Consider the following 22,606-nt stretch of genomic DNA (forward strand, 5'->3'; position numbering starts at 1 on the left):
ATTAGGATCAGCTGTGCCTCGCTCCTGTTTTGCCATTCCTCATTCCCCTCCGTCTGTATTTATAGTGTGTGTTTTCCTGTGCTCGTTATCGGTTCGTCTGCGTTAGTTGGTGTTTCTCCGCGTCTCTCTGCCCTCATCCAGTGTTTCTCCCTGTATGTTCGGTGTTTCTCCCTGTATGTTCGGTGTTCTAGGTTTATTAGTTTTTCCCAGTTTAGGTTTGTTTCTTAGTGCTGTCCTTACCACCCTCGCTTTTGTTTTTGCTTCACCCATTGTAAATAAAACCCTCACTCGCATCAAGCCAGTACCTGCATTTTTGGTCCTTTTCTCCCACATACCACACGACCTCTGCCGCAGCTGTGACATATTTATTTTTGTTTAATATGTATTTTTAAAGTGCTTTAAGAATAGTTGGACTGGATTGAAATGAATTCGGTTTGGGAAATCTTGTTGCAGCACAGAAAAAACACAGAAAACGAAATTATTTGTCAACTTATTTCAATAAAAGTGACCAACACCACAGAATGAGGGTCCAATTCAGTGACTTGAATTATCTATTTAAAGTGGCCATGACCAGTTACCAGTTAACAGCTGGTTAAAAGTATCAAGACCTTCATGTAATATCGTGTAGTATAAAAATTTACAGTAGTCAAGAAACCAAATGCAAAACAGTTTTTGTACAATCTTGTAAAAGTTTTCATTTTTGCTTCTTGAGAATTTGAACATAAGACTTTGACACCTTTGGGTTATGAACTGGTGGTGGTTTTTTGGTTTTATCTTGTGGAAATCACTACAACTTTAGAAAAGACACCCTGCCGCACTAGCACACAGGCACTCAATTATTGCTGCTGACCTTTAAAGCTGATACTGGCAATCATGCTTCCTGGAGGGTTAATGTGCTGATCCAGCCGGATAACCAGCTGCTATGAACATCCTCTGCTGGCCAACAGGATTCCAGTTCCCCAGTCTGCCTCCTGACCCTGCAGCCCCTGACCTGTGATCACCTGCCAGGACTGTTTCCAGTAAGGCAGAGAGACTGGCCACACTGGTGTGACTTCTCCCCCACAGTGTCTGGTCTAATGACACAGATACGATGGCACACACACACATAAACACACAAGCAAATACATATGTTTAAGTCTATCCCATCAAAAGTCTGCAAAGGAGAAGACATGCAGAGAATTAGCCAACAGCAAACGTGGGTGTACCTCTGTACAAGGAGCTGCATGAGCAAAGGTTTCTGTTTGTAAATGATAAACTTACAAGCTCAGTGTGTGTGTGTGTGTGTGTGTGTGTGTGTGTGTGTGTGTGTGTCTCACATGCGTGAGGCTTTTTCTTCCCAGTTTTCCGGAAGTCTCCGGGAGCCTCCCACTGCTGTGGGCCCCAGCGGATGACTTCTTATTGTGGGTTTGGAGCCTCAGAGCAATTAGATGAGTTTATGGTAAGCGCTAAGAAGCGGAGAACCTTGTCATTCTGTCAGAGCCGATTTCCCCTTCGCGCTAAACACCGACCTCTCTGGGCTGCCAAGGGTGGACACGGGCCACAGCAGAGATTTAAAAACAACAAAAAAAAGGATGTTTTTGAAACCCTGGAGTCAATCAACTTTTACTTCCTGTAGCTGCATTTTGTTGCTAGGTGACTTCAAAGGCAAAACATGCCTGCTGCTTGCTGAGGGCAGCTGTATTTAATACTTGGTAACAACATTAAGATACAAATTATACGCGCACCAAAATGCACGCATGAATTAAGGAGCATCAGCTGCGGTGAACCACAGCCTTCTGTCATTTTTACTGTGTCTATCATCATATAATCCAAGTATTGTGCAAGGGTGTAGGTATTCACAGGCTGCACAGGCAGTCTGTATAAACATACAGCAGCTTCAAAAGAACCCAACAGAGGCAATATAGGATCAGATAAAGGTGAGGTATTTGGCCACAGATTGACACAGGAGTGAAATTCGAAAATTCTTTCCACAGGGAAAGTGAAAACATTATACACAATAGGAGCACTAGCATAGCATTCTCTACATGAATGTAAAAGGAAAAAAAATGCAGCACCTCCCCATGCAGTCCCCAGAGCATTTCCCAACACTGTTGATGTCTTTTTTCCAAGTGCAGTGCCAACAAAATACTTCATCTGCTCCACCTCAGAGGCCTGTGTATCCTCCTGAGCCTCTCTACGAGATTCACCTCTTTACCAAAGCATTTGCTGGAAAACCAAATAAACACAGTTACACAATGGAAAGGGGGGGGTCTTATGTAACTAACACTGGCCATGCCGTGGCCCAAATGTAACAATTTTCACGGCTCTGAACTCGAACACCTCCTCTTGCACACACAAGCATGCGTACACACACACAAACTGCCCCATAGGAAGCTAACCAGCTATGTAGCGTGTAGTGCTTTTCTTTTCTATCTGCAGGGATTATTGAGAAATAACAGTAGGTGGGCAGACCTATGTGAACAGAGAGACAGCTAATGCGGATTTTACGTAAAGAACAATGAGGTGCAGACCCATTCACAACAAGCTAATATTCAATATACCAGGGGGTTACTGCTAAACTTTACTGTGCACATAAAATCTCCTTCCAGTCACGTTTATCATATGAGCATCTAATAATATGTTTTCTCTTTGGCGGACCCCAGCATAAAGTTATGAGATGAAGTGGTCATGGCAACATTTGTCGTTTACTGACTGCCTTTAAACATTTTTACATCTTGCTTAAGGACCCGTGTGAAATATATTGATGCTGGCTCCAACTTAAATCATTCTTAACGTTAATTGGGTGTTTTATGCAGTGACACAATACCTCACATACTTCAGTGCTTGAGACCAGACTGATAAGAGTTTACTTTTTAGAATTAACATAAGAGACTTTAGGGAGAACACCAGTTAAACTCACAACATACAATACTTCATGTTGTATTGTCTTGCACATAACTGTGGCTGTTGTAGTAGGCGATACAATCAGTGTAACTGTGCAATCAAGGCTGTGTCATTAACACCCGCCCAGCCTGACAACAGAAAGGGGTCTAAATGTAAAGAGCACTTTATCTGACAGTGTAAGGTTTAATAATTGTAGCAAGAAATAAAAATGTCCTTCAGTTTTTGAAATATGAAATAAAAAATAAACAAGAATCCATCGTATTCAAAGATTTTCAATTCTACAAGAAAGATTTCCCCGATTTGAGAAGCCGAAAATTAGAAAATGTTTGGCAGAAAAATAATTTAATGAGTCAATTATTTGCTAACTGTCTGGATTATTCGACAAATCATTTCAGTGACACAGTTTGGCTGCCGCTGCGAGTGTGAAGGGTAACATAGAAGAAGAGTGTGTTTTCAGTATGATCCTTGGCGTGAGAACTGACTGAAAGCGGACATCACACCACACTGTGACAGCTGAGGGCAGACAGAAGAGGCAACACACATCTCGTCACTCTCCACACCAATCACGCACACACAAATTCTCACCATCACATGTGGTAAATGGACTGGTTCTTATATAGCGCTTTTCTACTCTTTCTGAGCACTCAAAGCTTTATACAACCAATACATTTTCCCAATCACACCCATTCATACAAGCACTTTTTTCTGAGCATTAATTGCTAAGTATCTACCATTCATATACATTCACACTCCGTTAAACGCATCGGCGAGCAACATAGGGTTAGTATCTTGCCCAAGGATATTTGGCATGCAGACTGGAGCAGCCTGGGATCGAACCACCAACCTCTGGTTAGTGGCTGACCTGCTCTGCCACCTGAGCTACAGCCACACATGTGAATACACGCATATACAGTTAGGTCCATGATTGTTTGGAAAAAGACGCAAGTGAAGTATATATGTCTTTCTACACTATCAGGTTGGATTCTAAACATTCGTTAAGCGATTAAAGTGCAGGATTTCAGCTTTAATTCAAAGCCTTTACCAAAAGTTTGCACTAACTTTTATACGTGCTCTCTGATCGTCAGAGGCTGAAAACTAAATGGACAATTGTTCCTTTGTGACAAATGAAGCAGATATGATATCTGAAGGTGTTTGTATTTTATAGCTTTTCACTGTAATTGACAATATAAGGCCCAAAGAGATGTTAGCGCAAGAGACAAACAAAGTAAACATAGCAAAAACTTTAGGAGTGGCCAAATTAACAATCTGGAACGCACCGGCCAGCTTAGCAACACCAAAAGGTCGAAAAAAGAAAAAAAAATCACAGAAGACAGCTGAAGTGGATGATGACAGAATTATTTCCATGGTTAAAAAACAGAACAACTCCTTAAACCATTTAGCCAAGTCAAGAACACCTTTAGAGGAGGTAGGCGCAGTATCTTTGTCAAGGTCAACAGGCACCCTCATGAATCGAAATACAGACAGTTTACAACTGGGTGTAAACTCTAGGCTAACTAAACTGAGACAGATTTGCTACTAATATTCATTCGTTTATTTTTAGACTGGGAGGGGGTGTTCACATGTAGGCCTCTGCGTAGCGTTGTGGTATATGGGTTACCTACTCAACTCACAGGTGCGCTATAGGAGCACTCTTGCTACTACTTGTTTAACCTAATTTGCACAGATTACACAGATTTCTCACACACAAAGGTGCAGTATGTGAACATACATCCATCCATCCATCCATCCATCCATCCATCTTCATCCGCTTTATCCGAGGCCGGGTCGTGGGGGCAGCAGCCTAAGCAGAGAGGCCCAGACCTCCCTCTCCCCAGCCACCTCCTCCAGCTTATCCGGGGGAACACCAAGGCGTTCCCAGGCCAGCCGAGAGATATAATCTCTCCAGCGTGTCCTGGGTCTGCCCCGGGGCCTCCTCCCGGTGGGACATGCCCGGAACACCTCACCCAGGAGGCGCCCAGGGGGCATCCTTGTCAGATGCCCGAACCACCTCAGCTGGCTCCTTTCGATGTGGAGCAGCAGTGGCTCTACTCTGAGCCCCTCCCGGATGGCCGAACTTCTCACCCTATCTCTAAGGGAGATGCCAGCCACCCTTCGGAGGAAGCTCATTTCTGCCGCTTGTATCCGCGATCTCGTCCTTTCGGTCACTACCCACAGCTCGTGGCCATAGGTGAGGGTAGGGACGTAGATCGACCGGTAAATTGAGAGCTTCGCTTTTACACTCAGCTCCCTCTTCACCACGACGGACCGGTGCAGCGTCCGCATTACGGCAGCTGCAGCCCCAATCTGTCAGTATGTGAACATGTCCAAAAAAAGAGAAAGAAACTGCAGCCAGACATTACCACACATTACCAGACGTTAAATCAAGCATCTATGAAAATACATAGTTAAGAACTGTTAATGATTATTTTGGCTGAGAATTCTTCTTCAAGTCTGTGCACTCCTCTTTTCAATTACATAAATGCAATATGACATCAGAGGTGTTGGCAGAAACAGTGACTGCGACTGTTTAGTAAACCAATGAACATGAAGGTGAGTACAGACATGCTTTTAGCCCCGAGCCACAGGACTACGATCAAACTTGTGCTCCAGAAATTGAGCTTTACAGAGTACTTCTTTCAAACCTAGGGATGAATTGCATTTTCTAAAGTGGGAAATTTCTATTCTTTAAGACATTTTTTTCTGTAGAAAGGTTTGTTAATGAAAACTACGTGGTTTGAAAAGGAACTTTGCATCCTTGTTTACCTTACACTGGGACCTGATATGACCCTTCAGTTTATCCATTATCAGAAAAAAGCCCTTTTTTCTACTTTTAATTCATCACTTTTCTGATTGGATGCCCCTTGTAAACAAAAGGTTTTAATAAGAATTGGATGGCGCTTCAGTGCCCACATCCACAGATGTGAGCTATGTGTGTATGACCGTATTAAAGATATCTGTTCTCAATTACATGCAAACTCTTAAGTGTTTGAAACAGCACACATGGATGACTTACATATTTGAGGACTTTATTAGAATTTTTGACAATTTACTGTAATGTAATATAAACATCCACTAATGTATCAGTATCTATAGGATAGAAAACACAGATAAATGCAGTGTGTATAAGAGCAGCACAAAGAATAGATAAAACTCAAACACGCAGTGTGAGAGTCAACAGCCGATCTCACCCATCATGTCCTCTACCTTCCTACCCTCTCCTGACTCACCTGTGTTCGGCAGACACCAGCGTATCACCTCCTCTGTCTGAGAATAAATGCACACGGCATAATCATGTTTACTTGAATAAAGACAAATAAGAAGAATTCATGCAGACCACCAAGCAGGAAACAGCATTTACTGTCAAAATATCTGCTTCAGTCACTCTAGCCTTTATACAGCTAGTACATGACCTGGAATGCACTGTGCATATGATTAACTAAAGAAAGGAGCTGAAATTTGAGGTGAACCTATACTCTAATTATCAGCTGAGGCCTTTCCTTTAAGAAACATTTCTGTAATTTAGATTCTTTGCTGTGATAGCTTTCTGGCCTGAGTATGTAAGAAACAGGACTAGCAGCACCTAGCCACAGTTATTGCGAAGAGCTCAATTCAAAAAGAAAAAGATGCGTGCTACCAGTCTTATTTTTCCAGCATATCTATGTGACATCCTGATATTATGCAGAACTGTGCAGAATCCTTGAACCACACTTCATTTCTATATATTTTGCTAGAGAAACGGGAAAGGTGTATAATGTTGCAGCATTGGCAGTGAGCTTGAGATCATTTTCATGTTGAAAAATTAAGTTGTTAATCAGATGGCTAAAGACCCTTGCTGATGTATTTCTCTCCTGACCTCCTCCGCACATATTGGTGATGAATTGAACCAAAAATTTCCCAATTTGGATTCAATACTCCACAAGACCTGTTGATTTTCAGCTACGTTCTTGTGTAATTTGGCTTTACCCTGTTTCTTTTCATTAAAAATGGCTTTCTTGAATAATAGATTTACTGAATGAAGGGCCAAATGCATCTCTTTGCTGGATTTTTATCCATTTCTTAAGAACATGACTTTCAGATGCTGTTAATCTGCTGAAGATGCACAAGGTTTTTTTCTTTATGCCTGCCACTTCTTCTTTTGTTCTCCACTTGTCCAGGGCAAACTACACACCATGCCTCCTTTACTTTACAGCTAATAGCTCTTTGGGAATCACAATGCTGGTGCTATAATGTTATTTTATGCCTGTAATACTGTCTTACCTTTGACATGATCCCATGAAATTGGTGTTTATGTTTAAATGATTCATAGGTCAGTGACTTAACAATTTAAAAGGATCCCTTGAAACTGTTCAGATACAAGACTGGACTGAAAATAAGGGAAAAAACAGCCAAAGTTCAAAGAAAAAAAAGCCCATATTTTTAAGACCACTTTAAAAATTACACCGATATAGCACCTTGGAAGCACAATACAAAGGAATAAGTGGTAACGCAAGACTTTTTGGACGGTACAGTAATGTCAAACAAAAAAGGATCAAACACTCATAGTGAAAGGCCAAAGCAGATTCAGCTAACTGAAGTCCAATGGTAATACAGATCTACATTAAGCAAATCGTTTGTGAAATACATAAATTATTACCAATTAATTCTGACACCCTAAACCTCTGTGGCTCTAAGCAGAATTTTGATATTGTCTCATGGTTGAAATGGAATCACGTGACCTCACTAGCTGACAACCTTTCTGTTCAGAAAGCATCCAGTGCATAATGAATGTCATCTTCTTGAATCCTCTAATTAACTGCATCATTAGCTTGGCATCCACTTACTTTAAATTGCTCACACAATTGAGGAGTGTCATGCAATTCCTCCTTTGGGAATAGGAGTGGTGATGGTATCATTATACTCAGAAACATGACAATAAGGCACAGCAACAGGGCCACATATTGTTCAAATGCTGAGATTATCTCATTACATCGGCCAAGATTCACTTGCTGTTAAATTCAATTTTTAGTGTGCCTTGTACGGCGGCAATTAAAAAGTACTCTGCAAACCGCATTAGTCAGACTAAATAATGGAGACCAAAAAAGTGCTAACTCAGAGAGGGCGGCTCTGGAGGAAAAAGGGCGCCTGAGATATATCACTTTCATCAAAGACCAATGGGTGGGCCTTTCCAAAGAGGCAGAGAGCAGGAGAAGTTCATACAGAGACAGAAGTATTTGTTCCAGGCTGTGATGGATGAACCAAAAATTAAGCGAAGACACGTGAAGCATTCATCATTGACAGAGCGATGATTATCATCAGTTTATGATTAGCGAACATTTCAACAAGTGCAAAGATGCATTCCTGTTCAGTCGTGGATCTTCCATACAAATCTCCAGCAGTAATACATGTTTGTTGTGGAAAAAAGAAAAAAAAAGAAAAGAAAAAGGACATTTTGCAGACAAGAGACAACAGGAGAGATATGATGACAGGAATGAAGGGGAAACTGGAACGTGCTGCAGAAACAAATGGCTTCATGTTCCTGTCAGAAAGATAATTTTGAAACAATATTGGCTCTGTGATCTGAGAGCTGAGCAGATGTAAAAACATTGTTTTTTTTGCCTGGGCAGTGCTCTGGAGGCTTTACATATTCAACTAAAATGAAGTAGAAAACAGAACTAAACCCAGGACTCAATCCAGCAATGAAGCACAAAATCTACACGACTGCCGTTCACATCAGAGAAAAAAGATAAGATGGGGAATAAGGCCTTAAATACACATGTCTGCAGGTGGAGGTGCTTTTCTATGGGTGGAATTAAACACACACATTCATAAGCAGCATATGCAGCTCTGTGTGAGTGCCACCTTTTTGTTTTTGGTCCGCACAAAGAGTAGTTATATTGTTAATTGCTAACAACAGTGTGAAAGGCTTACCTAGTTTAAGCTGCCATCAAGGGCTTGGTTACGCTTAATCTTCTGATGTGAACACAAGCACGTGAAACAAAAGGGTTAAATAATTTGTGCCGTGTGTACTTCCAGTGAAATTGACACAGAAGGCCTAAAGTTACAGTAGCACTTGGAAAATTTTAACTAGTTACAAAATCCTTGAAGTTAAGCTTCAACTTGTGCCTCATTTACGTTTGTTTTTACCATTATGAAATAATTGGTTGCGTTCAATGTTTCATCACTTACTTCACTATTGATGTGGCTCCAGGTTGCCAGGAGCGAGGCACTGTTTCGCACAGAAACCAAGCGCCAAAAGCAAAACAGTCTCGACCATGTTCTATCAACACTATAATGAACCTTGCTTTTACAACACTTACTGATTGTGTGCAAAATTACATTATTTCAGCTCGTATGAGCTCATTGGAAAAAAAAAAAGTCTATTTAAGTTAGTAGTCTGATGCAGACTTCCTTTAATGTTCTGTCGGTTTAAACTGCCAACTGAGGAAAAAACAGCATCACGTCAGCGCCTGGTGATAATTACATGCAGGATATGAGCAGTATTTTGACAGAGTCACACCTGTAAACCCACTGTGGAGACACATTTTTAGCTTTTTGGGGTGCTTTGAACGCACTTTTCATCAACACAGATAGACATCTGTTAAAATCCAGAAAAAATAAAAGCAGTTAAAGCTTCAGCAAATGATCAATTATTATAAAGAGACAACAGCAGAAAGTTCTTTAGCCGATAAGTTATAAGCCATACGTTCTAAGCATGCTAGCTGCTTAGCTTTGTGGACAATTTTATTCCTTCGCTCTGTTGACTTATCCACCACTTTGGGTTGGATTGCCTCGAAACTGCAAATTTTCATGGTCCTGAAAAAGTAAATCTTTATAGCAGTGAATATCCACCAATTTTTCTTCAAACACATGGAACAGACTTGTCTGAACACTTGTGGTGATGACAAAATTCAGTATAGAAACACAATCCTCATATTGACCCTCATTTATTAATAAGCATGTCAAAAACTCCCCAAAAGTCTGTTTGCATGCCATACCAGGTTTAAGGCATGTGGGCACCAGCCGATTTTCTTCTCACCAACATGCACATGTTAGTTATTCTAAATCAATAGGCTCAATCTGCGTACTATGTGCATACAGCCACACGCCCATTTTTCTACATAAGGAAAGAGGTTTACCTGGAGGTAAAGTGGAAAGAGTCGATATGAAGATATGCGCAGTGTTGGGGAGTAACGGAATACATGTACCGCATTTTACGTATTTAAAATACAAAATATGAGTAACTGTATTCCGTTACAGTTACCGTTTAAAAAGGTGGTATTTAGAATACAGTTACTTTGTTGAAATAAATGGATTACACGGCGGTACTTTCCTGTTTCATATTGTTGCAGGTCAGGCCTATTTGGGTTTTGTTTGACAGCTATACGGTTGCCATGGTTACAGGGTGACGCTCTCTCTCTGCATGTTTCCTGGGTGAGAGAGGCCTTTTTGTTGTTGTTGTGCTAAGCTAATAGGCAGAATGCTACAGGCATAGCTCTAAAGAATGTAGCATCATAGGCAGTGTAGTCCGTGCTGCAGGGAGAATGGACTGCCATACACGTTATGTGTCTGTGAGCGCGAGGAGGGAGAAAAAGGAAAAGTATGAGCTGTCATCAAGCAAAAACGGGAGCTGGAAGCATGTAAATATAATAATAAGCACTGCAGCCAAGAAGAATGCCTGACGAGCCCAGTTGTAAGTAAGCTATTAAGACTCGACTGTACACCGTGTTCGTGTTTTCCTCCAAAAACAATAAGTTCTGTTGGAGCAGCCTTTCAACGCCTCTCTCTGTCTCTCGCAAGCAAAGTTGACCCAGACAACAAAGTAAAGCTAGTTTTCGGCTACAAGCCCGACACAGAATTCACCCTATTAGCCAGAGGTCCCTTTACTGCGGTTCGGAGCCGCGGACATTCAGTAACAGTAATAAATCACAGCAATAGTACATTCATGTAGTTGTAAACAGCATGATAATATATTAAGTAATCCAAAGTATTCAGAATATGTTACTCTCATTGAGTAATGTAACGGAATACGTTACAGAATACATTTTGGGGCATGTATTCTGTAATGGAATACATTTTAAAAGTAACCTTCCCAACACTGGATATAAGAGAGAAGCCTGCACCTTTAAGGCAACAAGGAGAAAATCTGAATTTAGAAACTTAAATAAGTGTCCAAAGAGGAAGGCGGGAAAGGGGGAGCTTTCCAAAGTTTTTTCCAAAGTGTTTTCACTCCAGGCCGACAGTCTGTAACATTCTCATCTGGTTAAACGCAGTCTGTGGATTCCATTCAGCCTGATGGGCAGCACTCTGTGTTAACACTTATTAGCATGCTAACATAGAGAGCAGTAAACAATTGTTTCACCACTATTGCTGGCTATTCACCCTCAATTTATCACTTTTGTCTTCACATAAAAAAGAAAGGAAGCAAACTAGGGTCAATAAATCTCTGGCTGTCCTAAAATTATTCAAATAAATATATCAAAACTATAACTAGCATCTCATCGTCACCAAGCAAAAGACTTTGAAGGATTTTAATAGCAGAACAACAAAGTTTAGCATCATATGCTTTTTTTTATTAGTTTTACAGGTTAATGACCAGAAAAATGTTCATGCAGAATATCGTGGTGTTTCAGTGAAGATGACCTTTAACCTTTTGCATTTTGAATGTCAGCTCCAGTGCATGAAGTTGTTGTTTAGTGACAGCGGAGGAAACTCTGCATTTAAACACAACTGTCAAATAGCCTGACAGACAAGAGCGATGGCTGTAGCCTGGAAGGCTTGAGATATTCCCTTTGTGTCTCTCAGAGTATTTTGTTTTTAAGATTGAGAATAAAAGATACGCGTGAGAGTGAAAAGTCAACAATTGAGAGAGAAAGCAGAGAGAAAGATAATAAAATGAGCATTAATATATTTCATTTAGTAAATCAAGCTGAAGTCAGAAGGCTAACTGTAGCAAAATGTGGCAGAGGCAAACATTTTGTCATCAGCAGCTTTTAGTTTATTACGGGATACCAAGATAAATACTTACTGGAGTTTTTAGTATTAGAGATGCTTGTTGTGTTTCAAAAAATTAGACATGGTCAAGACGACCCGCTGAAGTTCAAACTAAGTGTCAGAATGGGGAAGAAGGGGGATTTACGTAACTTTGAATGTGGAATGGTTGTTGTGTCAGACAGGCTCATCTAAGTATTTCAAAAAACTGTTGACCTGCTGGGATTTTCCTACACAACCAAGGTCCAAAAAAAGGACAAAATATCCAGCGAACAGCAGATCTCAGGTTAAAAATGCCTCATTGATGCCAGAGATCAGAGGAAAATAGCCAGAAGGCTTCAAGCTGATAAGAAGACAAGAGAACCTCAAATAACCACCCACTACAACCAAAGCACACAGAGCATCTCTGAATGGACAACATGTCAAACCTTAAAGGAGGTGTGCTGCAGCAGCAGAACATCACACGGGGTGTCACTCCTATCAGCTGAGAACACAGAACTTGCACAGGCTCACTAAAATGAGACAATAGATGACTGGAAAAACATAGCCTGGTCTCATGAGTCTCAATTTCGGTGACATTCGGACAGCAGGGTCAGAATTCGGCATGACATTTCTTGAACATGCCAAATTGTTCTGTGTACCTAAATGGCCTCCACAGTCTCCATATCTCACTTGGACAGAGCACCTTTGGGATGTGGTAGAACAGGAGAGTCACATCATCTCTCAGTGTTTCCAGCACCTTTGTAATCAATGCACTAATGAATTAAGACAGTTCAGAAAGCAAAAATGGTATCTAACCCAATATTAGCAATGTGTAACTAATACATGGCCAGTGAATTCACATCACTTTAACACTTTTTCAATATTAATACATGCCTCAGAGTACAAATCCCCAAAAGCCAGCATTGCTCCACTAATAAATGGTAAAGTCTTTAAGTACAGGTGCTAAGAGGGATTGTGGGCTTACATATTTACTTTCATTGGCACTCCTGGAATCAAAAGGTCAGGGAAACTTCCCTTTAGATGTGGTAAAAACGGCAATGCTCCAGCTCAAAGCGAAAGAGAAACATTGCTAAGATTACAAGGGCAAGGACATTTTTAAAGGAAATTTAAATTATTAAATTAGAATGAAAAATTCTTTGCCCACTGAAAAGTGAAAATATGTATCAATCTCCACTTGGTATTACTTTACTCTGAATTTGTAGTCTGATGGATCCGAGATCAGAAAGTAGACAAAAGTAGAAAAATGTTCAAAAGTAAGGAGAAAACTACACAGCACATAATTTTTCTAAACTAAATGGGCCTTTCTCACATTACCAAAACTTCAAGTGAAAAAAAGGACAACTTTTTTCTTTACTTATTCTGCACCCTTTCTGACCTCAGCAAGGCCGTCTACGCCTGGCCTACTTCCTATGTCTTCCACTGCTTGGTCTCACATACCAAACCAGACATTCGCACACCCACGGTGACGGCTGAGTGTGACCGGGTCATCCTGCGAGGCTGAGAGGAGTTCCTGTTCACGAGTCTCCCACATCTGTCTCCCAGGCTGCCGCGCTAATGCTGAGTTGGAGGGGTTGCGGTGGGTGAACCTGGGGCCAAAAGTGGGCGTGGTCCAAGATTATTGGGGAGGGTTGTCAAGGTTGTTCACCCACTTCCGTCTTTGCACAACCCACATGAGAGGCAAAGCCCCGGCACGTGCTGGCTGACCCATGCAGAAAACTAAAGAGGCGGATCACTTAACGTTCAGTGTGGTTTGATTTGATTTACTCCACCTTTACAAATTAACTTATTTTATCTAGTAAAATGTGTGTATTTTCATTTCAAGTCAGCAAGGGAAACATTTATAGCACTTTCCACACATCCTATACAAGTCAGTCAAAAGGAGACTTATAGTTTTTGAGTGGCGAACAAGCTACATTACTAAGTGGGTGATTTAACACAACAGTTAGTCCATTAATATAAATGGAGGCAACTATGTGAGCGAGACTGTACAGCTAATGCTTGGGAGAAAGCGGCGGCACCAAGATGTTACGAATGAAAGATCCAGACGAGGAAATCAGACAGGCAAACAGCGAGAGGAAGGGCAAGTTAAATGCGGTAGGAATGTTACAGACAGTTGGGGAATGCGCGTAGACCCCGTTTCACACGCTGCTGGCGGATTTCAGATGTCTCGCCCTTCTCCGCCGTTCGCACTCGGATGTTAAGTCTCCGCAAAGGAAGCCAGTTCGGTTCTGTTAGGGAAGTCGTATAAGAGCAGGGGAGGGCAGCGAGGAATCGGCATCTGCAAAAGGCCGTCTAGTCAAAACAAGGCTCACGTGCTGTCTGGTGTTCGGTTGGGGGGGTAGCTACACGAAGCATGACCGGAAAAGGGGGCCCACGCGGAAGCATAAAGTACGTGGACTGAACCTAAATATTACGTCTATAAAAACATGACCTAAATATTGTGTCTGTGGAGCAGGATTTTCCATCCTGTCTCCACACCCGGAGACATCCAAGTCTTTTACACTCAGTTATGACAGATTTTTAGCACTTTTTAAATGATTGCTATTTTCCAGGCAACTTGCAGTCGCCCTTTAAGCTGTGTGCTATTACAAGATACAGTAGGTCTCAAGTAGCACACTCTAAATATTTAGGGGCTACATTTAAAACATCGGTGTCAGAGGAGGAGTTCAGTAATCACCTCACTGAAGATTTAAAGTCTACTTGATAAAACTAAATCCCGCACGCCTGTCTGCTTAGCTGCTGCAAGTTAAGGTCTTTTTTTTTGCCTGAGCAAAAACATAAAAAGTGAGGGTCGAGGATCAGAGAGAGGATTTTCTTTCTAGGCAATTAAACTCGACTTTGCTGTCAGACTCAGAGGCTGCCAGCACAACCTGATGTTCCAGGTAAGAATACGGAAAAAAAAAAAAAAAAGTCAGCCGTCTGTAGTTACTGGGGCGACAATTATACGGCGCAGTTTAAAAGTTCAGCAGAAATCACTACTGTGAAAACACCTTCTATCCACCAAGGCGTCACTCCCAAGGATTGAAGAGCATCTCCATCCACCCTACGAGAGGAAGCAATCCCAGAGTGAGACGCTTGAAAACCACGAGTCTGCTGAAGCAACACTGTTACGGCTGGCTAATTCTCGAGCAAAAGTTACAACCCAAATTTTATCTACTTTTGGGTTCTCACAGGCAGAAATGACACATTTCCGTGCTTGTGCCGCAATTATGAAAGTCTGAACAACCTGCTCGCTCGGCAGCAGGCAAAGTGATGAAACGGAGGTTATGGTTCAAGCAGATTAGAGGTTACAGTGTAATTTTAGAACTATTCTGCCGTGAAATTGCACTTTCATCTCCAGCTTGAAAACAGACAAAAAGCAATATTTAAATCTAAAAAGAAAGGGGAAAAAACATATCATGACTCAAAACAACATTTTTACACACAATCCATGTCACATGTTCAACTTTGGCATCTTTGTGGCCAGACAGCAGATCACCAAGGGCAAAGGAACCATTTTTTCTAATGTGCACTAACGGGCTACTTAAGTGCCTGGACTGAATGTGAAGAGCAGCAGGTTGACTGTGATTACTCTGCTCTGCACTCTGTCACAGAGAATGAACCCAGTTATTCTCTGGAGGAAAACTAATTTTGTTCTGCCATGTCCAACACCTGCCTGTTTCAGTGGCCAATGCGAGGCTGTGGCCACAGTGAGAGTGGAGACTAAATGATAAGATTCTGTTTGGTAGTGTGGTTTTCTCACAGCAAGGGTCAAATGAAGACCAACATGTTTGGGATAAATGTAAAAGAAAAAACTGGCAATAATGAGAACGAGCATAAAAATCATAGAAACATTTTTATATTATATTATATTGATCTGGGTAGCCTTTCTTTCCCTTTTTTTTTTTTTTTTAGCCTCAGGTCTCATTTTTAATGTTTGTACTTTTGTGTCCGTGATGCGTCCTGGATCTCCCCAGAGAGTTAAAAGAGCAGTCTACAGTGTGCTACTCAATTCCAGTGGGAACGTCTGACTTGGACAACTCAGGATGTTACAGCAGAGCTCCTCATCGACAGTTTGCCCCCTGGGGGCACGTCTGTAACATGAATGGGAAGTTTAAGAGAAAAACAAAGGCCCTCATGTCCCTCGCCTTCCAGCTACTGACTCTTCAGCTGCTGTTCGGTCTGGGTCACAGCACAAAAGTTGGTACACATATACACTTTCTTTGGTATCCTCTGTGAAATCACATATGTGCATACACAAGACAGAACCACCAAAGAGGAACATTTTGCATCAGGTATTTCTTTATTGAACTGTTAAAGAATTTTTCTTATTTCCACATCGACCTGATTTTATTGCACTTTTGACTTCTCTTTCATCTAGTTGTGTTATCACCGTTACTTATCTCTAAGAAACACAAACTCACTCTATCACATTGAGTGGCTGGCTGGTTTGACTCACACCTTTTACGCAGTCAGTTTCTGCTTTCTGGATGCCGGCCTTTAGTCCCAAAATGCAGAAAAAGACACGCTTTGCTCCAGCAGCCATCAATCAACCGAATAAAAATCACAATTTTTAAACCCACATGATTATTTACACTTTGTTATGCTGGAAATTAGTTACCTGTTGTTTGTTGTCTGTGTTTCTTTAAAAAAAAAAGAAAAAAAAAGGGGGGGGGGGGGGGGGTGGGGGGAATGTGAGCCAGCCCAAATGTACCTACAAGAACAAAATAAATAACTTGAGCCTGAGTGGGTGGAAAACTGATCACACCTTGTACTTGGGGGACAAACTAGACATATTTCTAACTTGTGACCTTTTTATCCAAAAGTTAACTTCAGTTCAGTTGAATAAGCTTGTACTTTAAAATCCCTTTAAAAATCCTTTGCAAAACTGTCCTCCATGTAAAGATGAACCTGAGCTGCTGCTGAAAGCAGGATCAATAAAGTATTTACGCAAGCGAAAACATGCGAGTTTGATTGGCACGAGGACGCCAGCAGTTCAAAACCTGCGTCAGAGCTTCTGAAGAGAGGAGCAACAACACAATCATGCAGGCTCATCCACAGCACATCTGCAGCAAGCTCATTTCTGCTGGATTCACTTGTCATTAAATTATAGGCTGAAATGTGGTCAACGGGTCATGGGGGCATTTTCCTTTTCCTTATTTATTGTTATTCATTCTTTGCATGCAGAGCACAGCTCAGTGAGACTTCCTGTTGTTGCTGTGCTGTCAGTACTTTGTGCGAGTCCTCAGCTCGCAAGCGGTCAACACCAGTCATGAGCCAAGTGGGCCGTGGTGGCACAGGACTTTACATGCAACAGCTCTGGTGAAGCGACAAGAATGATGGTTAAATGAATAGCAGAAACAGACAAAAAAATTACAAAAAAATAACTGATAAAAACATCTGTCACAAAGAGAAAGTCATCCTTAATACAAAGCTCTGCTCTTGTTTGTCACTGGCCTCGAAAAGCTAACCCATTTGCCTCGTAATAACACAGCACAAGGTGGCTGTTTGCAATCTGAAAAGGGAAGCTCGCAAGCTGTCAAAGCAAAATCTTATAATTACTACGTTTCTGGGAACAAAATGCATTCAAAGCTGAAAACTGTATTTCAGACGTGTGTTCTTGGGGACCTTGAGTAAATATTTTCCATCTCTGTTTTTTGAAAATGTTCAACATTATACGCAAACTGTTTGGCATCCCAGCTCCTCACAGAGTAACTAAAGCCAAAAAACAGAGCCATTTTCATTATGACGCATAAATGGGTTTATAATAAGCAAGAAATTAAAGGTCATATGACAATCCACAGCTCCTCTTTCAGTGAATTCTGTCAGTTAAGCATTCATACTAATGCTCGGCATTCAGGGGGAAAATAGCTTCGGCTCTTTGTTGGAGTGGTTTATACAGAGCTCCAGGCTGTAGTACCCAATAATGCAATCAATTTAGACAAACATTTCTCCTCATAGCAAAGCTTTTAAGCAAAAGCCTAATGGAAAAGATTCTAGCAATCTTTGAGAAATTACAGAGCTGAACAATTTTAAAATCTACAAAGCATTTGATCAAATGCAGAAAAAAAGTATCCTCTTTTAAAAACAGAGAGGAAAAAAGGTCAGATAGCACAAACCAAGTTGTCAATCTGCCATGTAGTGACAAGAGGATTGCAATAACATGAGCAAATGAAACTTGATGCAGATCTAATGGACCAGAAACCAATAACCAAGACTAAAATAATAACAACACAGCAAGTGACACCTTTGAATTCCCACATTAATTTCGTTGTTGCATTTCACACGAGCTTTCTAAAGCGCTTGATCAACACACTTTACATTCGGAACAAAGTTTTGCTTTCCCTCGACAATCCAAAGGGCGCGGACAAGTTTAATCACTAACACGGCTATCCTGGTTAATGATAAAGCAAAATCCACGTTTCTTTGATTTTTTTTGTTTTTGTTTCCTGTTCTCATGCTGTCCTACCATGGAAGCACAGCATGAGTAGCGGTCTCTTTTTTTCCTCTTGTACTTTCCCATTGTAGTGTACATTTCAGTGTTTTTCTGTAACGCTACCGATCCCCGACTTGTATCCCCATGTAATGTCTGTGTTGTGTGTTTAAGGTCGGGGGGGGGGGGGGTGGGGGGGGGGGGGGGGGGGGGGGGGGGGGGGGGGGGGGGGTCCCATTTCACTGCAGGGCAACCTGCATGTGGCAAATAAAGCTTTGATTGATTGATTGATTATTTCAAAAGAATCAATGATAGAAGCTCGCTTACTTTCTTAATCGCGAGCGGCGACGAGGCTTTTCCTGAAACCTGCACTGAGCCTTCCTTCATACATCTTCAATAAGTAAAAATCAATAAACCCTTGTCTCGTCTAAGCAAATTATCAGCAATAATTGGAAAGGAGAGACCTGAATATGTTGTAGTCGAGCTCTGTAAGCATTGACTTTGATAAGAGAAAGAAAACCGGACTGTGTCTGAATGAAAGGCAGGAAAAAAAGCTGACGACACACATGTTTTGGTGATACGTGTGCAGGAGATACAAGGAGCAGAGCATTTTGTCCATTTTTTAAAACCCTATAGCTGTGTTAAAAACAGAGCATTACACTGGGAACGGTTGTTCAGCTCCATGTATATATAAAGTCCCAGAATGACATTACATAGAAAAGCCTCTCATCTCTGCACGCACACATAAACAAGCAGAAACATTCCCTTATCACTCACTGCCAAGCTGCCACATAACATTAACTGTGGAACAAAAGCTTCTCTGCTCCCTTTAGTGTGGAAAGCCATTTGTTGATTTTTCACAGCGTATCCTACGGCCCACGGGGCTTTAACTCGCACAATCATAATGATGTGTCATTTGTGCTGAAAATTATATCTCATTACGAATATAAGTATCCAGTTCAGCCAAGTCATTTATAATTCCACCCAAGACTCATTTACTCATTAGAATCCATCTGTGGCTGTTTTGCAAACATTTATGTTCTTATATCTCAGAAGTTTGCAAAATTTTTTGCTTTTTTTTAAATTAATGAAACTTTCCCATTAGCTGAACACAGGCTGGACACCAAACCGCTGCAATTTTGTGTATGAAACCTAGAAATAAATCACATTTAAAGGTTATAAAGGATCACAGTGGAAGTGCGCTGATGGCTTTGGAACATGTTCACGCAAATATAATGGGCAGTGCGCTCAACATAAATGAAATGTGGTGGTTGAAGGTAGCAGCGCCGAGCTTTTCAATCAATATCCCTGCCGCCAGTGAGGCCGGGGACCATTAGCACCAGTGAGCCAAGCAAAGTAACTCTGATGTGAAATGACAGGGGCTTTCACAGAAACCATCCTACCATTTCCCTCATTGTCATTCACACACACACACAAACACACACACCCTACATTTCAGCCAGCCTCACTAGGCAACCAAGTGCACTCATACTGTTGTCTTGTTTCAGAAAAAATGGATTGATTGATTCATTTCTGTGGAGTCCTAAACTTCACCTCCCCCTTGCTCTTCCTCTTGACGTCTCATCAGACTCCTAATCAGCCAGAATCTGAGCTACTTGGCTTCTAGGATGCTCTGACATTAATGCTCTCCACACCACAGAAACAATATGATGTCAAAGTTGGCAATAAAAGTGCATGAACATTCAGCATCTCAGTTCTTTTTAAACTGTCACTTTTTTATAGTTTTTGTAGTGTGCTATGTTAAAAACAAAAGCAGCATTGTCTTTAATATGGGCGTTGCCTCATATAAGTAATGAGCATCATTCCTGTTTAAAGGCTGGTGCACAGTGCACTGGGTTAATGTGTTGCCTAGTATACATACAGCTGGTTTTACGTATAGCTTTGAATAGTGCAGCTCTTTTCCAGGCTGTAAAATTCAAAATCTGAATCCAAGCTTGTTTAAGGATGAATGAAATACTACACATCCGATTTTATTTAAGTTAATTAGAAACTGACTCATGCTTACGTTTCCGTTGATGTTATTAACTGGTAAAAATATATGTTTATAACCCACCTACGTGCTGTGACCCTCATCACCCACTTGTATATCTTGATGCCAGTGCATCCAGCTGCTTATTCCTGCAGCTTAATTGCATGTCAAGTGAGCACAGCGGACAAAGGAGGCGGGAGGACGCCTTCCTTTCCACTTTCACATCAAACTTTATTTTCGTCGTACTGAATCATGCTGACACTGCCCTACCTCTCCTCTCCTGTTCTCAGCCCCGGGTCTGGTGATGAGCGCCGTGTCACCGCACACCACGGCCGCGTCCTCCACGAACACGCAGTCCGGGAGCGACTCGTCCGCGGGGAGCTTGACCACCTCCAGCCCGAGCCTCGTCCTCAGGACCTCGACGTATGCCTCATGCTCCTTCACCGCCCTGGCCAGGTCCACCTCCGTCTGGCTGCTCCGGAGCGCTTCTTTGGCCAGGGACGCAGGGATTCCCCGGACAACGGCGTGGGTGTAATGACCGAAACCTGCCATCAAACCAGCCATGTTTTGCGTTCCCTTTACTTGGCACGTTCAAATCTGGAGAAAAAAAAAACACCCAGAGAGACAACTCGGCGAATGAATGAGAGAGAAAAAAAAACTAGAGTCAGCTGACTCGATAATTCCTAGCTTGCTTATTTGTTCCCTGTTAGTTAGTTGGGCTTTTATTCTTTATTTACAGTAGCCTGCTGCACACAGTGTCAGTCAGCCCTGCTTCAGTCTCCAGGCGAGCGACAGCGCTTCGGTGACGCGCACCGACCATCACGTGTAGCCTGAGTCTGTCAGCCCTCAGCCAGGCGCTCAGCCCAGCGAGTGATAGGACACCATGAGCCTATGGCTCAATCAATTATCCACTGGATCAACAGAGCAAAACCTGATAGTAAAACCCGAGTTAACACTCTATTCAAATCATTAACAAGGAAAAACAAATACAGTTTCCATATCTCTGTAGGGACAAATCAGAAAACAAAACAAAAAGGGTTTGTTAGATTTTTTTTGCCAAGGAAAATGCAAAACCCTTCATATGTGGTTGTAAATAGTGATGGGATTTCCGGCTCTTTTTATAGATCCGGCTCTTTCGGCTCGGCTCACTAAAAAGAGCCGGCTCTTTCGGCTCCGAACCGGCTCTTCAGGTTGTTTTGTTGCTTTAATTATTTAATCATTAACAATAATATAAAATTATGCAGAAGAGGAATTACTAATGTAAAAAAAGTGGTTTTATTTATATATGTTTATATATGGCCCCTAGAGACAAAGCACGTACAAACTCTAAAGCATATACAAACTCCAAAACACATTTCTAGCGTTTACTGAACTTCCAAAACAGAGCTACCCAGATCACTTAAATTACACAATTGAAAGCATGTGTGTATTGTTTGTGTATTTATAGACAAGCACTCATATTTATTCAAATAATTAAAAAAAAAAGTAAATTTTCCTGTTACTACCACACACCAAATCCGGTTGTTGATACTTCCTGGCTTGTGTAGCCACTAGGTAACAAAAGCTCAACACTGCGCCCTGCATCCTGGAGCACTTCTGTTGTCTTTTGTACGTGCTTCTGAGTTTTTACGTGTGTTTTTTACGCATTTTAGAGTTTGTACGTGTTTTGGAGTTTGTACGTGCTTTGTTTCTAAGGGCCACCATAAGTATATTTTATTTATTCACTCCACATAAAATGTAATAAATAAATCATATAATACAAAAAACAACTATTTACATTTTAAACTTTAAACTTTTTAAATTTTCAGCTTTTTCCTTTTAAACAAATTTAACGTGAAACAACACAAAACACTGCAAACCACAACACAATTAAATATAAATTAAAATATTAAAACAAAAAGAAGATGCACATTCTCTGTCATATGGGCCTGCATGATTTCTGAATCCTTTATCATCTGCAACTGAAAATAGTGGATGATTACTATACCTTTCTAATGTGACGTTGTTGTCCCTCGCTCTCTTTCTCTCTGGCTCTGTTCCTGTGCTACTGCGAGTGTAACTAACGCCCCTCCCCCCTCTGCCCAGCGCAAAGTACAGGCCGCGCATGCAGAGTTTAGCAGAAAAAAGGGCGAGAGAGAGGGTGAGAGAAAGAAAAAAAAAACCTCACGGCTCCCAATAAGGAGCCGGCTCGCGTCGTTCACTTCAAAGAGTCGGCTCTAAGAGCCATTTCGTTCGCGAACGACCCATCACTAGTTGTAAATAATGCTGTGGACTGTTGGCTGGTCAATTAGAATCAGAATGTCTTTACTGTCATTGTCGCAGGTACAACGAAATTAAAAGTGGTCTGCGAT

The 22,606-nt window shown here is 41.4% G+C and overlaps 1 protein-coding gene across 3 annotated transcripts in view; it reads right to left on the bottom strand.

Moving 5' to 3' along the window:
• ddah1 (dimethylarginine dimethylaminohydrolase 1) overlaps positions 1 to 22,606 on the bottom strand; it is a 96,396-nt gene that overhangs the window by 63,814 nt on the left and 9,976 nt on the right. For 2 of the 3 annotated variants that reach the window (XM_085137156.1, XM_085137157.1), the window contains exon 2: positions 20,526 to 20,852. In XM_085137156.1, the coding sequence (XP_084993282.1) occupies positions 20,526 to 20,819 (294 nt within the window). In that variant the 5' untranslated portion in view covers positions 20,820 to 20,852. Of the gene's footprint in view, positions 1 to 20,525; positions 20,853 to 20,992; positions 21,323 to 22,606 lie in introns of those variants that run through there. The other variant, XM_085137158.1, reaches the window with a different exon arrangement.

This window comes from Neolamprologus multifasciatus, chromosome 17 (genome assembly GCF_963576455.1).
Source record: "Neolamprologus multifasciatus chromosome 17, fNeoMul1.2, whole genome shotgun sequence".
Taxonomy (NCBI): domain Eukaryota; kingdom Metazoa; phylum Chordata; class Actinopteri; order Cichliformes; family Cichlidae; genus Neolamprologus; species Neolamprologus multifasciatus.